Source organism: Electrophorus electricus, chromosome 2, assembly GCF_013358815.1.
Source record: "Electrophorus electricus isolate fEleEle1 chromosome 2, fEleEle1.pri, whole genome shotgun sequence".
Taxonomy (NCBI): domain Eukaryota; kingdom Metazoa; phylum Chordata; class Actinopteri; order Gymnotiformes; family Gymnotidae; genus Electrophorus; species Electrophorus electricus.
Window position 1 is genome coordinate 4,906,783 of NC_049536.1, and position 15,574 is coordinate 4,922,356.

A 15,574-nucleotide genomic window follows, 5' to 3' on the forward strand; every position below is an offset into this window, starting at 1 on the left:
CAGAGATCACATTAATGCGACATTTTCAACATTGTTGTTATTCTATTTTATTTTTAATTTTAGAACGGATAAATATTTCCTGAAGACAGTTATATCACTTGTTGACCGCCTGAAGAAAACTTTCAATGGAATAGGCTACTTCAGATAACGTAGTTGACATTAAACGAGTCAATTACACATTTTCAGTAGGCCTAGTTCCTAAGGGTCCGAATTTATAAGGAATTCTCCCTTTGGTCGACATTAACAGCAGAGGCCTATAGAGAGCCATCTGCAGCAGTTTAGTTGTTAGAGTAATATTTTCCTCCTCATAATACTGTTACCAAATGCACATAAACTTAATATACACCTATGCCACTGGATTGCTTTATCGGAAAGTAACGGGTTTTAAGCTTTCATTGTACACAACCGTTTCCGGGAATCATTAGTGCAAAACAAAGATGTGGCAGCAAATACCACCGATTGGTGTCCTAGCCTATAATCCTTTAGACTGAATAGACTACAGGATTTAATGATAGGCGATGTTCAATATGCTAACGACGATATAATCTTACCGACACAAACTAAGCAGTAGCCTGTTAAACGGCTTGGTGATAGATTGCAAACTGACAAGACGTCTCCTGGGGAATTAATTTATTTTTTCGTGGAATTTCAATATTTCATTTCTTGCTTGCAAGGTTTAGTCTAATCCCCCTTTAAAAGAATGTAGGCTATGTTATTTAATATTTATCTGATTATTAGTATCCCTATTTTATTATTATTATCATTATTATTATTATTATTATTATTATTATTATTATTATTATTATTATTATTATTAGTTTTTGTTGTTGTTGATGTTGTGGTTGTTTGTAGTAGTAGTAGTAGTAGTGTTTATATTATTTAATTTAGGCTGTATAATTTTGTTACAGTTGTTGATTCTATCTGTGATAATGATGCGATATCTTTTAACCAACTATTCTAACTAGCCTACTATTTTTCAATACGTATTATAGTACAAGGCTATTCGAAATGAACTGTTGACGAACACAAGCCTTTTTCCCTTTTGTATACGCTAGAAGTGCCTTTCGGTATATGTAATTGCCGTTTTATCTCTCAGCAGACCTATTTATTAAAATTGCAGTATCGCAGCAAAATTCGTGACAATGTTTATCCGAATCTTATGTAAATAGCATACAATGTGATATGATTATGAGATAATACGGTATAGCCTAACGCCTCATTTTACAGGGCCACAGTGTGAGCGAGCGAGCGAGCGAGAGAGAGAGCGAGCGAGAGAGAGAGAGAGAGAGAGAGAGAGAGAGAGAGAGAGAGAGAGAGAGAGAGAGAGAGAGAGAGAGAGAGATGAAACGAATTGTGTGTTTAAGAAATGGGAGGGGCTACTGAGAGACTAGAAATGTCAATCACACCAAGGGTTCTCAACAATCAGAGGCAATCTGTGAGGACCTGACCTTAGTTCATTCAGATCAATAAGCGAGTCAGAGTGGAGTGTGCGTGCGGGACCGTTTTCATCGGTAGGACTGGCAAAGACTTTCTGTGTTTTCACGTGGATCACTGGTGTCAGAGGGGAAACGACGACTCTTTTCAATAGCTGGGACCTTTAGGTACGAACATGTCTATCCCGCAGCTCGGGTATAAGTATGTAAGACCGTTATACCCCACGGAGCGCCACGGGGTAGTCGCTGGCCGTGTCAGTACAGAGTTGAACCCGTCCGGCACCCTCTCCAATGTGTTGTCGAGCATGTATGGATCGCCATTCAGCGCCACCCAAGGATACAGTGCTTTCCTTCCATACTCCGGTGACGTTTCGGTATTGAACCATCTGGTAAGATGCCTTGTTTTCTGAATATCCTGTTATAAACACATTTATTGAAGTTGGAAAATTATGCTAGCGCCGGTTGTGAGGCCAAATAGGGCCTATTGGTTGTTTTAAAACTAAGATTCTAACTAAAACATTCGTTTAAACACCGTATTGAATCGAAGTAGAAAAAAAGTTTGTCATCAGTTTCAGTTTCATCAGGTATGACTAGCCTCGTCTACAGGCAAGATACAAAACGCTTTATTATTTGCAAGCTATCTAGAATTTAAATGTATTGGTACATTTTCTTATTAAGACAAACGCACGTTCACCTTAACCGGTTGTGCAATTTTTGTGTTTTCCTCTCCAGACCACTCCATACGAGATGAAAGACAGCCCAGGTATGCAGCACCCTGGATTTGCTCATGCCCACGCGCCTTTTTTCCCCTATGGGCAGTATCAATTCGGAGACCCGTCACGACCAAAAAATGCCACTCGCGAAAGTACGAGCACTCTGAAGGCCTGGTTAAGTGAGCACAGGAAAAATCCGTATCCCACAAAAGGCGAGAAAATTATGCTGGCCATCATCACCAAAATGACGCTAACCCAAGTGTCCACCTGGTTTGCGAACGCGAGGAGGAGGCTGAAGAAGGAGAATAAAATGACTTGGGTACCAAAGACTCAGACGGACGAGGAGGGAAATGTTTATACAAGTGACAACGACGGTGAGGAGGAAGATAAGAGAGACGATGACGAGGAAATCGATTTAGAGAACATCGATACCGAAAACATCGAGAACAAGGAGGATTCAGATTATCGGGATGATTTTAAATCGGAATCGAAGGTAACAGGCGGGAGGGATTCAGATACGTCCGATGAGTTTGAGGACACAAAAGAACGCGATAAAAGTTTTATAAACAGCGTCACGAAAGACGGCGCAGACACTGGCGCAGAGCGGGGAAGGGATGACAGAAGCAAAACCCCCGCACCCGAGCCTTTGGGTAACATAAACCCACCACAAAAACCCAAAATTTGGTCTTTGGCTGAAACTGCAACAACGCCGGATAATCCAAAAAAGTCCCCACTGATGAACAGGAACTATGATCCGGCACCACAAACAACCATGTCCCCCAGGAGTCCTCTCCAGTGCTCGGTGGGGAACGTCCAGAACTGGACAAAAATGGCATTTTCAGCTCACCAGATCGCATTAACAAACCATTACCTAGGACTTAAACACCCGGCCTCCGTGAGCAGCCATATGTTTAACAAACATGCAGACGGAAGGACTCATATCTTATGATCAGTTTCGTATAAAATGCACAGTGAACTAAATATTTTTTCTTAATGTTTTGATATTTTCCATTTTCCTCATGGAAACGTAATACATAATTTTCACACCATGAATAGTGATTTTCTTGAAGAAAATAAGTGAAAATTATATTGTTTTTTTGTTTTGTTTTGGTTTTTTTTACATAAACGAGACATTGAATTTGTAATTGATGGATGTTGCTTAGCACTTCCCTTAATATGAGAGTATAACAGAGTAAATGTTTATATTGCTAACTTATAAACATTTTCATCGTGTTTATTTATCTGAGGCATTTGATCATGCGTTATCACGTAAAGTGTGTGCTACGAAAATGTTTAGGTCAGAAATAACACTACATCACAACTTAATTAAAAGTCGTTTTCTAGCAAGATGACACGATATAGGAAATTCACCCACGTTTCTTTCAGCTATCTGGTACGAAAAGAGAACAGTGCCTTTTAACAAAGACTAATAAGTTCGGAATTCCCCCGTAGCAGGACTCACGCACACTAATATTCTCCAACTAAACGTATTTTGAGCCGCATCCCATAGTTATGCGTTGTCTTTACCCCACTTCATCGCAATATTTTGCTTTCTTTTTTCCATAAATCATCAATGACTGTATTTTTGTTTGTACTTATTTTTCTTAGTTCACAGCTGTAGTTCAGTTTTTAAAATTAATAGTTTTCAACACATATTTGGTAACACATTTTACACGTACATCAATTTATCATATGTCTTGAACATATGTTGTATTAAGATAAAAAAAACCAAGTCGTTGCTTTTATTACTGGTGTATATATTACAAAGTACAGTAGGCTATAACGGTTTTGTAAATGTAATATCAATTTTACCTACTTGAAAAAATATTGTTCAAAACTATATTTTAAATATTAAAACAAATACACTTATTCAACTGAATCGTGCAATCTATATTTTGATTTGGCCTACTTTGGCTTATATGTTTATCCGAATCTTTTCACAATAGGCCTATATCTAGAGAATTTAGGACTGCATCTAACAAACCGTTTCTGTAAATAATTTGCTTGTATGTACACGCTTAGATCATATTCACACTATGTATAGTCTGCTCGAAGTAAAATAAAGCAGGGTCCCAAAAGCTAAGCTATATGTAGTTCAGGCAAGTTGCGACTGGATTCACAATTTAAGTTTTCCATTAAAATTATAATGGCAGTATGATATGATAGACCATATTCATCTGAGGTCCTACATCAAGTTTTATCTCCGCTGTTAAATATTTTAAAGAATTAAAAAAAATTGCAAAATCGTTGCTTTTCGGACGACGACGACTGGTTGCGAATGGAAGGCCGTTATTTCACGCGGAACACCTGGCGTAGTTTACATTAGAGCTCCCTCTGCAGGGAGTCGACATATTTTGTCATATAATACTGCGGGGTTTTTTGGATTTAAGCAAGTTTTAGCTCTTAAAAATCTTAATTTCTCCAAAATGTTATTTGGGCATCATCAATATCTAATCATTATTTAGCCTAAATCTAAATCCAAATGATTAATTATTCATGAGAAAATAGACTTTTTAATGAATGAGATAGTTTGATGGAAGTTTTCTTATTAGAAATATGCTAAAAGAACATAAAGCACATTAAATGTTAAAGCCATTGTGCTTTTGGAGCTTTTGCTTGTGAGAGAAGCACAGGACAAAAAGGCAGTGGAAGTGTCACTCTGGTGGACAGGCTCTATAGAGAGGGAGGAGGCACAGATTTCATGCCCGTTTATGACTGAGGTTTCTGAGGCGATCGCATTCAGTGTGGCACAAAGGGGAATCGTCTGGATGCGGGGACAGGAGGGCAGACCGGGGGCTTTCGCCATTCACTCATCACTGGCCTGAGAATTCCTCTCTCTACTCCCACACCCCCTTTCAGTAGAAGTTACAGGACAATTATGGTAATAGTTCTGCTTCATTAAGGGTAAAGGGCAAGGAACCAGAGCCCAGACAGTTCTTATTCCACTTCACATTTACCCTGACCCTCCCTCTGTGCACTCACATTGTGACTGATGCAAGGTGCTGTCTCCCAGGGCAAGGGAAAACAGCTCTTATAGATGCAAAAAGAAGAAGGTTTATAGGGTTTTTCCTGCTAAAAAGGTCGGAAATGAACTTCTCCTGTTCAGGAGTGAGAAACAGCTTGATTTTAGGCTCCAGTCACCAGTTTAGACTTTCAAATGTTGCTTGAAATAATAAATCTTTTCAGATAAGATTCAAGAATAAATATAAGCAGATATCACTAGGCTATCTTTCAAATTAGACAAATTCTTACTGGTCTCAATACAGTTCACTATCATAAGATGAAAAAACAACTTCTCTTATTGTCATCAACACTGCACATTATTCATAACAGAGACGTGGAATTTAGACACAGTGTGCGAACTAATAAGACATAGTTTCTTCGTCACTTGTGAAAATGTGCTGGCAGTCATCTGACATGGTGGTGCCAGTTTCAACATGGTGGCTGCTGACCAAGCAGCAAGCAAAAGTTATTGAGTAACACAGCATAGATGTTTGGTTTAGAATCCCAGCTGTCTTTGATGTTCCATGTTCTGGCCTCTATTTTGTCGGCCGCGTTATTCATATTGTTGCTGGACTTGGATGCATGAAACATTACCTCGACTTGCTCGTGTTAAGTGATATCTCTTCCTATAATGAGAGAAGCATGTCTGGGGTTGTACCATGTCATTTCACTGTTATGGAGGGTTCTTACCGGGACTTAGTCTACTGAAAGTGTATGTCAAGTCATATGAAAAAAGCGAATACAACTCCACCTAGGCCAAAAGTGTTAACAAATATCCCAGACTCGTCTCCTCATTTCTGCAGTAATCACAGAGGTGTCCCTGGAAACTCCCATGACCTTGAGAAATGCATGAGACCTTAGATCACTCTCCGATTAAATAATCAAACACTGAAAATAGGACTTCCTCACTGGGCTGCTCTCCGTATGACCATGGGAAATTGCATGGCTAATACAATTTTACAGGTGAATACACAGAAAGATTGGGATGTAATTACCAGTATTAAAATGTCAACCTCTAAGTATTCCCAAGAGTCCTGTCCATCCTGTCTTCAGGATGGCCTCAGTAAGTGTACTGTGGAGAGAAAATACAGTTTGTTGTCTTTGAACTTCAGTAAACATATCTCACACAGATAAGCATATCAGCATTTTCAGAAGTAAAGAAAAGCAAATTGTAGATGGAATTTGAATTTGAAGTTCAATCAATTAAATCCACAATGAATACAATTAAATGACTCGAAACTGTATTTAATCATTTCTATACCATAAAAACAATTCCTACATATTTCACAACAAATTCAGGGTATTCATATCCCAATTTAAATATGACCAAAGATTGATTACTATGAGGCCTTGGAACCTCCGTGATGATGTTCCAGTCTCTCTAGACTCTGTTGTTGCCATTTAAAGGTTTAGAGAGGGTGGCGTTAGAGGTATTACTTTAGAAATATGCCCTCTTGGTTCTATATGGAATCTCTCTCTCTCTCTCTCTCTCTCTCTCTCTCTCTCTCTCTCTCTCTCTCTCTCTCTCTCTCTCTCTCGCTTCCTCTCCCTCTCTTTCTCTCATTGTGACACCCTGTCACAGCAAGCTCTCAAACACATGTGTGCATGACCACTGCAGCTGTCCAACACCCTTCACACAGCCCTGCTAAAACAGCACCAGACTAACTAGGACTGTAGACTTACTGCATCCCTTTATGGGACTCCGTTTCTGGGCAGAGGGTGACGTGAAGCCTGCTTGCTAGAAGAAAATGTCTGGCCCTTGTGTTGGCCCTATCACACACACTCTAATGAAAAACTAACTTAGGAACACAGGATGAGATCAGCTGTAACTAAAAGACACACACATACAAACAGACACACACACACATGCATACACACAAACATGCACACACACACACACATGTTCTGTTTTGCATTTGTTATTGTGGTACAAGATATAGTTAATTGACATGGCCTGAAATACTTAATGGGTAACATATAAACATGACCAGACAGAAATATGAAACATCAGTTCAGTCCATCTTTGCAAACCTAGAAAAGAAGACAGTCAGAGAGTCAGGCCCAGCAAAGCGTTGGAGATAACGGCTATAAAAGATATCAAACACTGTTTTATTTCTATAATGATGTGTATGGTGATCTCAAATAGGTACAATAAGGGTAATATTTCAACACAAAATCATTGTTAATATTAAAACCCCATATGCTACATTCTAACAGTGTAAGATCACACTATCATCGGAGTGCATGTTATTTCTTTCATTCATGTTTGTCAAATAGGTAATTCACCCCCTTCATTTCAGACTGAACATTGATCTTTAATAAGATTGCAGATGGGGCTGTAGCACAGAGCCTCCTAATTATGATAGCATCCCATTCCCAGCCGTCCTGCTCCAAAACATGACGAAGGCAGAATCTGGAGACTGTTGGAATTAAGAGGTTCACAGTTAGATGGTCAAACCTGTTCCCCTTGTTCATAATTACAGCTACACATGCAAGACCAAGGGCAGTGTAGTAAAGTTCCATAGAGGAAAGCGAGAGAGAGATGGCAAGTCTAGGACATGGGATATCTCTAAAGGCTTTGAAAGTAGCAGCCCCTAGGCCACAAATACCTGAAAAAACACCCATCATAGGAATTCATTTTAAATTAAATATAAGTTACTTTCAGCAAGTGAATAGGCTAACCCTTAGGTGCATGTCCAGTAAACCAGAAATGTTACTGACATTCTGATAATTGCATCTTAATATTTTTCATCTCCTAGGACTTAACTGATAAGAGAGCATAATGCACATTAGTGCATCAGAAAAAAAAAAAGGTTTAAAACTACTCGGATTTTCAGAACTTTAGTTTAGAGTGAAAAATATAAATAAATAAAAACAACTTCACAAAGCAGACATAATGCTGAGTTTGGGAAAGAGAATATTTCACTAAATACATTATTACATGAACGTCCATGCTGTTATCACCCATGGTAACATAAGGAATCTGCCAGATCCACAATATATTCACAATACACTCTGCAAGGCGAGTTCTTGAAAAAGAAAGAAGTCACAGACTGACAAAGTGGGCTTTCCAGGTTTCTCAGTACGATGTGTTTTATTTATTTGCTGAGTTTGTGGCTGGATGATTCCCCTGGACAAAGCAAAGGGGTACTGAGAAAAGAACGCTGGAGGTGGAGAACAAGAGAGGGAGATACAAAGACTCCAGGCCCTTTTTCAGGAGAATGGCAGACAAAAGAGCAGAGATGTCAAATAGATTCCTTTCAGATGCCTCTTTACATTCTCCAGTGGCACCAGAGTACATCAGTGGTTATGAATCAGACTGTTTCAAAGCACTTGACAGATGGTAATAAATGTGCTAAAATGCTATTGTAAAAGGCATCTCTGAGAGAGAACACAGTGTCTCAGTCATGGGTCGCTCAGGCCACATTCATATTTAAGGCTATTAAAAGTGCAAATGCATTTTGCAATACTGTACTTGAAGACGAAGAACATGAAGAAAACAAATCAAACATAATAGTTCTTCAAGAATAGTAAGAAAGATGGAGGAAGTGTGTGTGTGTGGGGGGGGGAATAAACATACTGAAATTAAATAAACAAGCCTAAGACACACATCCCTCTCATGCCTCTAAAAGCAGTTTATGCCATTTGTGGTGTGCTTGAAATTGATAATCAATTTCCACATTAATAATCAGTAAATAATATTAGTCTGGCCAAGATATAAATTAGTATTAGCAGTATTTTCTATAATAGTCAATTGATTGAATATGAAACGTCAGTGTTGCCTGCTTTTAACTATGTTCAAAAGCCATGCTGTTCACATTATCACTTCAGTAGTGAGACTTGTGAACCTTTGTAAAGTGAGCCATGTATGTTTCCTTAGATACTGCAGTTTAAAAACCCTTCTGATGAAATGCAACAAATAACTACAACAAATAAGTTTCTACTTATTATCCACAAATTATCCACTAATTATCTGTGAATACTCTCTACATTTGTTAAATCTCCTTTTTTTTCACATATCTGAAATAAAGGAGAAGAACAAACTCCCTCTGGGGGATTAGTCTTTACCATATTGAGATACTGTTCAGTCACAGATTTCAGCTCAGCATGAAAACAATCGCCATCTGATTCATTTAGTAGAAAACAAAGCGAATTTAAAGCACATATTTTTGGAAACATTTGTTCACACAACAATCCTCGCAAAACACTATGAAGCAACAGCATCTCAACCAACCCAGGGCTAATTACTCCTCAGATGTTTGCAACATTGTGGTGTTGATGAAATGAATACCAATATATGACAATACAATGCAGTTTTGAAAAAACATCTACATGAGCCAGGGATACTATAGTTGTGAATAATATCCAATTATATTACCTCTGAAACATATTGACAGCTGGTCAAGAACTCTTTGAACAACTCAAACCATATGGTGTGCCATTATAACAAAGCCAATTACACTACACCTCAGCCTGTTGACCACAAGAGAAAGGAATGTCACCGGATGTCAGCCTAGTGAAATCATGGCCTGACACAACCTGCACTAGAGTCACGCCAGCCAATAAAACAGAGAGACCAGTGGAGTCAAAGCTGAAGGGCAAGAACATTTGTCCGATTGTCAAATGTGTAAGAATAAGTTTGCCCAGAGGCTGTTAAAAACAGTGGTTAATGAACCCACTTAGGAGGGGTCAGCACGCAGAAATTTGCCAGAGGTGGAACTCAAAACAAAGCTCAAGAGCTGTTTGGTGGTCTGTGTGGAATTTCCAGAATGGTTTACAATGAAAAAAAGCTCTTTTTTAAGATACATTTTTTTCTATATGAAAACGTTGGTTTAAATGCCTATTTTAAAAATCTTTTATAATAGACATTGTCACAAAGGAGAATTAGAGTAATTTAGGACTTAGACTGCTAATGAGAAAAAGCCAAACGTAAAAATAACAAGATAAGATGAACCCTTGAAAGGAACTGGAACACACCCTCGTTTTGGCAGCACTGGAGAGTAGAATAATAGTCCAAAATGCACATTAACTGCTAGGGATTAAACAGAATGTGTTCAGCTCATACAGAAAGAAAGATCCATCCAGATAAACTAGTCTTAAAAGTCCATGTTAAACATTGGTTTGAGCTAGCGGAACTGCTGTCTGTGTTAGGCTTGTAAAGGGCGTTAGAGGCATGAGATCATGCCAGGGAAATGAGGCAGTTGAGATGAGGTTCATGTGGTAATTGACATGAGGATAGTTAGGGATCATGAGGATTAGAAGTCCATGAAAGAGTGAGAGGATGTGACACAGACAGCTGATTAAGAAACCTCTGAAGAATGTGTTATTGATCCTCCCATATAAATAGACTACAGCGAACCAGACCAAACTGTAGATATTAACATTCCGTCATATTCATATGCCATGAGTGATTAGTAGTGATTGCTACAACTGCAGCAAAGAACAGAATTGAACCACAGCAAAATAGAAATCATGGCAGACTGTAATTTGTCTCAATGAGAAGCAACAGAATATGAAGGTATGTGTCAGCAGGGAAGAGCCTGATCTGTGCAGTATATACTGACCATAACTTACACCACATATATGACAGCGTTGATTTTAAACTCCTCTTCTGTTAGCTAAAAGTCGTCTGTTTCTGATGCTAACTTACTTCAATGACATGTGACAAATAGGAAAATGGAGGGAAACGATGAGATGCACAGACATAACGTGACAGGAAATCATTATGGACACTGGCAGTGTGAATATTTCATGAGAAGGGGTTTGCTCTACTGCAGGTGGACGCATGGGCAGGAACACTGTCACACATTAGCAGTGGATGAAACAGAAGCACAGTCTCTAAAGGCAATATCCAATCACTGCAGCGACCTCTGACTTCCTGACGAATCAAAATTCTGCTATATCCACAGGGTTCACGAAATATTCACAAATTACTGGAGCCAGTAGCCATGCTTCAAAGCCAACAGCTCTGACACATTAGAAAGAAAGTGGTCAATCATATATTTAACATGATTCTGAACGAATCACATTACAGCTTTATAGCTTTATTTCTTCCACATCACAACAAAACTATATTCATTACATATCTTTTATGCAGTTATTATCACAAAATAAAAGCATGCCTCATTCTGTGGTGCAAACGCAGAGCCAGTCTCGGAGTGTGTTCGAGCTCTGGCAGCCGGTGATAGGACTGCTTCAACAGTGCGTCGCTGCCTCCAACAGCAGCCGTGAAAGCCCTTTGATCCATAATGACTTAGAAACTCTGAAAACATCTAAATAGGGGAGAAAAATATGACAGCACAAGACGGGACTCTGTGCCTGGGAGTCGTCTTCGGGGCCAGCGGTGAATGATGCTCTGTCACTCACACAAACGACTGTCATCATCGTCGAAGTCCCAGCGAGCTGCATTTCCTTCTTTATCTAATAGAAAGTAATGACACATACAGGCTGCCAGGGCTCTTTGGCAGCAATTGGGCCCTCTGGGGAGACATTTTGCATCTCTTGCCGCAATAAGAATAAACGCATAGGGGAGTCTATTTGGCTGAGTGTGATGGCTAGTGCGTCACTTATCGCGGCTCAATAAATCTCCATGCCTCAGCGAAGAGATGGGAGCGGTTATCGCATCTCAACAGAGCCGCTGCCGCACGCGCCCCCCATGACTGACGGCTCCGCGCATCACCCGCAAATTATTTATCAAGGTGGAAAGAGCGGAGGGGAGATGTGATTTAGCCAGACAAGAAATAAAGGAAATCGAAAAATAAAAGAATTACAGAAATGGGGAAATGAAAGGGAAGAGAAGATGGGAAAACAAATGAGCATCTGCGAGGAGTACATAGACTTAGCAAGAGAAGTCGCCAAATAAAAGAGAAAATTAAAATGGACAAAATGCAGAATCACTATTTAGAATGTAAGGGTGATGATGCTTCTTCTGAAATTATTACTGAAAATGAAAAGAGAGTTTAATTTTATTGCCAATGTTTACTTACCATGCAAGCTCTGATGGAAAATGTGATGCATCCCAAAATTAAATGACTCACTCCAAAAACAGTTTAGACCAAATTACAAGCTTAAAGGAACCACAAAACATGCTGTAAAGAGGACCAGGTTTACAGAAATATGATTATAAGTTTCGGCATCAATTTGTTATATTATACATTCTGTGCATTTTTGCTTTTATGCATCTTTTATGCATTTCCAGTATCAAAAAAGGCTGTCTGCATATCGTGCATATCTACAGAGCCTTCCAGAGGATGTGTCAACATTACAATATGTGAGAGATTGTGTGCAGTGCAGACATCTGCTTAGCAGGTAGAAATGATGCACATGGGCCCCTGTCTTTTTGGAGAGCCCTGCACACGAGCCCTCTCATTACAAGCAGGCAGTATTCTCCACCACTGTCACACTGCGAGGCAAGATCACCACACTAACGCCACACTCGTCCCAACTATGAGGACGGCAGATAGTCTATATTTAGGGGAATGAGGTGTAAATATAATCAGTACTGTCACACACCTCACTGCATTCCCAGGATTCAAGCCTCATTGATCATTAGCTGCCTTCAAATATCGCGCAGCATTTAATGTTGGCGGAGGGGAGATAATAAGGCTAACAAAGATGAATAATTGATGTGTTTGCTGTTACACACACGGGGTGAGCTTTTTCCTCGTTACTGTTGGCTGTTAGGAAGAATCTGGTGCTGTCCATGTCAGAAGATGAGGAAAATGCCTGTGCAGTTTATTATGCTCAGAGCAAACAACAGAGAGCGGAGTTCAATCCACGCGGCTCAGCCTGATAAAAGCAAGCTGTCACTTTGTGCTAATGAAATTTTTTCGTTTGTTTGTTTTTTCGCCAACGACACGCCTCAAATGTCATGTCCACCCGAGCAGCAGCCCCTCATTACTGCCGATAATTAACTCTATATCTGACAGGACCGCCAGCGCTAACCACACTGAAGCAAGCGCAGCAGTGCTAGGAGATGCTAATAAATCACCTGATGACAGACATACTACACAATAGGAGGCAGATGGAAAAAAAAAAGAGCAGAAATGTTGATGTGAAATGTGGTTATCACCGAATACAGTAGGGGGTAGGGAGAGAGGATACAGAGATCTCATCTTAATGCTTTCTTATTGGGTGAGATGAGCAGACTTTTCGCACGGTGTGTGTCCAAGGTTTGAGAGAGACAAAGAGAGAGTGGGAGAGGGAGAAAAAATGACAGCAAGAGAGAGAGAGAGAGAGAGAGAGAGAGAGAAAGAGAGATAGAGAGAGAGAGAAGAGAGAGGAAATTACCTGGTGCCATGACCTCGCTCTAGTTCACAATCTAATGATGAATACTAGGCCAGTGCAGCATGGCAGATTATCCCAGTGGGGGCCCATAAGCCTTTGGCTTGATTTATGACATATTTATCCCCCTCTATCTGAGGGATGTCACCTCGATGGAGAGGGAAGAAGCCAGTGAGCAGAAATGACAGGGGGAGAATTATGTGGCCATAATTGTCAATCATCACTGAATATGAGCTCCAACCCCTTCCGTTTTCATATTGGTGCGGCGATAAAGTTGTCGCCGAAACCATGAGGGCTTCTAATGCCACTCAGATAGGAATAATATTCACATCATTCTTTTCCTGTGTTGCAGGGAGAGACGGCCCATCTATGGTATAAGCCCAGAGGCCACCAAAGGCCCAGAGCTGTGACATTAGTGCTGAGTATATATCTGCAAATTTTTCATTTTTTTTTCGAGAAGTGTGATTAGATTAGATTGGGAATCATTTGTATTGCCTGGCTAGGAGGTAATAAAAACATTAGTCAGTCTGCTGCCTTTAGCACCGGCCCCGAAGGAACGACAGTAAAACTGAACCATCAAGAGAAGCACAGGTCAGAGAGGGAGCACCGTGGTGATCTGACAAATATAAGGGCCACCAGCCACATGTCAGCCCACTGTAAATCACGCTTTGGCCCATCTCAGTGAGCTTAGTCCTATTCATTCTTTAACAAGAGTACACATAAATCTATAAAGAAGAGAGCAGAAATTAAATTATTTTTTAAGCCATTCAGTTTAATTGTTTCATATGAACTGGAAAACACTGAACATGCAGTTTAAATTTGGTCATACTCAGGTAGTATTGATTGTCTGAAGTGTCTCTGAGTGTGGAGTGCAAATCGTTCGGCCCCATCACCTGACTGAAGGCTGGAGCGAACTAGGAATCCCAGACTGGAAATTATCCCTATTACTCTGTGCACTCAGCTGGAAACCTCATTAAACTATGTATAATCCTCTTAATCGCAGCCATCGTGAAAGCAGCTCAAAACTGATAGCTCTTATCAAAACAGCCCTGAACTCACACTCTTCTATTCTCAATTAACTATAAATAAAGGAACTTTTTTGCTTTTATATATATATATATATATATATATATATATATATATATATATATATATATATATATATATATATATATAGAAAGAGAGAGATAGATAGATAGATAGATAGATAGATAGATAGATAGATAGATAGATAGATAGATAGATAGATAGATAGATAGATTATTTATTTATTTATTTATTTAACTTGAATGTTTCAAAATAAAAATAGTTTTAATATTAATACTCAAATCTAGAAGTTTGAAATGTATATTTGTATTGTTTAGTACTTTATTTAGCACTTTATTCTATTTATTTATTTATTTAGATTTATTTATTCAGGCTGTGAGACCATAGTCATGATTGTTGCATATTTATAAGTTGTCATTGGGCAAGCACAAATTGTGTTAATATTGTTGCACACACACACACACACACACACACACACACACACACACACACACACACACACACACACAAAATATATATATATATATATATATATATATATAATTTTTTTTTTAGATATATGTAGTGTAGCTACCCACTTCTGCAATGCAGTTTGACAGACTGCATGGATAATTAAAGCAATAGGTGTGCAGATGCAGAGGGCCATCGAGCCTGTACTGTGACACATGGTGCTAGCCCACAAATAACCAGGCATCTGCCTACTGCATCTAAGTGCCTTTCTTACTGCAGCGCTTTTCATTTTTTACACCTGACAGCCCAGCGATCAGAGCTCGTCAGTGGCAGCTGGTTGAGATGGGGTGAGGGAGGAAGGAAAGGCTTCAGAGAGGGCTGTGTGCACCTCGCAGTAATTGAGGGGAGATTACACGGTCTTTCAACCATGTAGTTGGTCATCACAACCCATTAACCATTTATATTAGATGCTGCTCCACAGTGTCAACAATCGTTTAGAGGACAGATGAGGTTCAATAGCAGAAAGGACTGTTTTTGTAATTGCAAGATCGGTGACTTGTTACGATTTGTTAATAATTCTGCAGAACTTAGAAAGACAGTAGGAGTTTAAATTACGAGGCCTGAAAAATAATACCGATAGATGTG

At 39.4% G+C, this 15,574-nt stretch overlaps 1 protein-coding gene across 1 annotated transcript; it reads left to right on the forward strand.

Annotated features, from left to right (window-relative positions):
* Positions 1-1,443: 1,443 nt before the first annotated feature.
* LOC113573171 (iroquois-class homeodomain protein irx-3-like) lies at positions 1,444-3,908 on the forward strand. The gene is made up of 2 exons (XM_027003279.2): positions 1,444-1,822; positions 2,166-3,908. The coding sequence occupies exons 1-2, from the start codon at positions 1,610-1,612 to the stop codon at positions 3,093-3,095; spliced, it is 1,143 nt and encodes a 380-aa protein (XP_026859080.1). The 5' UTR covers positions 1,444-1,609; the 3' UTR covers positions 3,096-3,908.
* Positions 3,909-15,574: the final 11,666 nt, after the last annotated feature.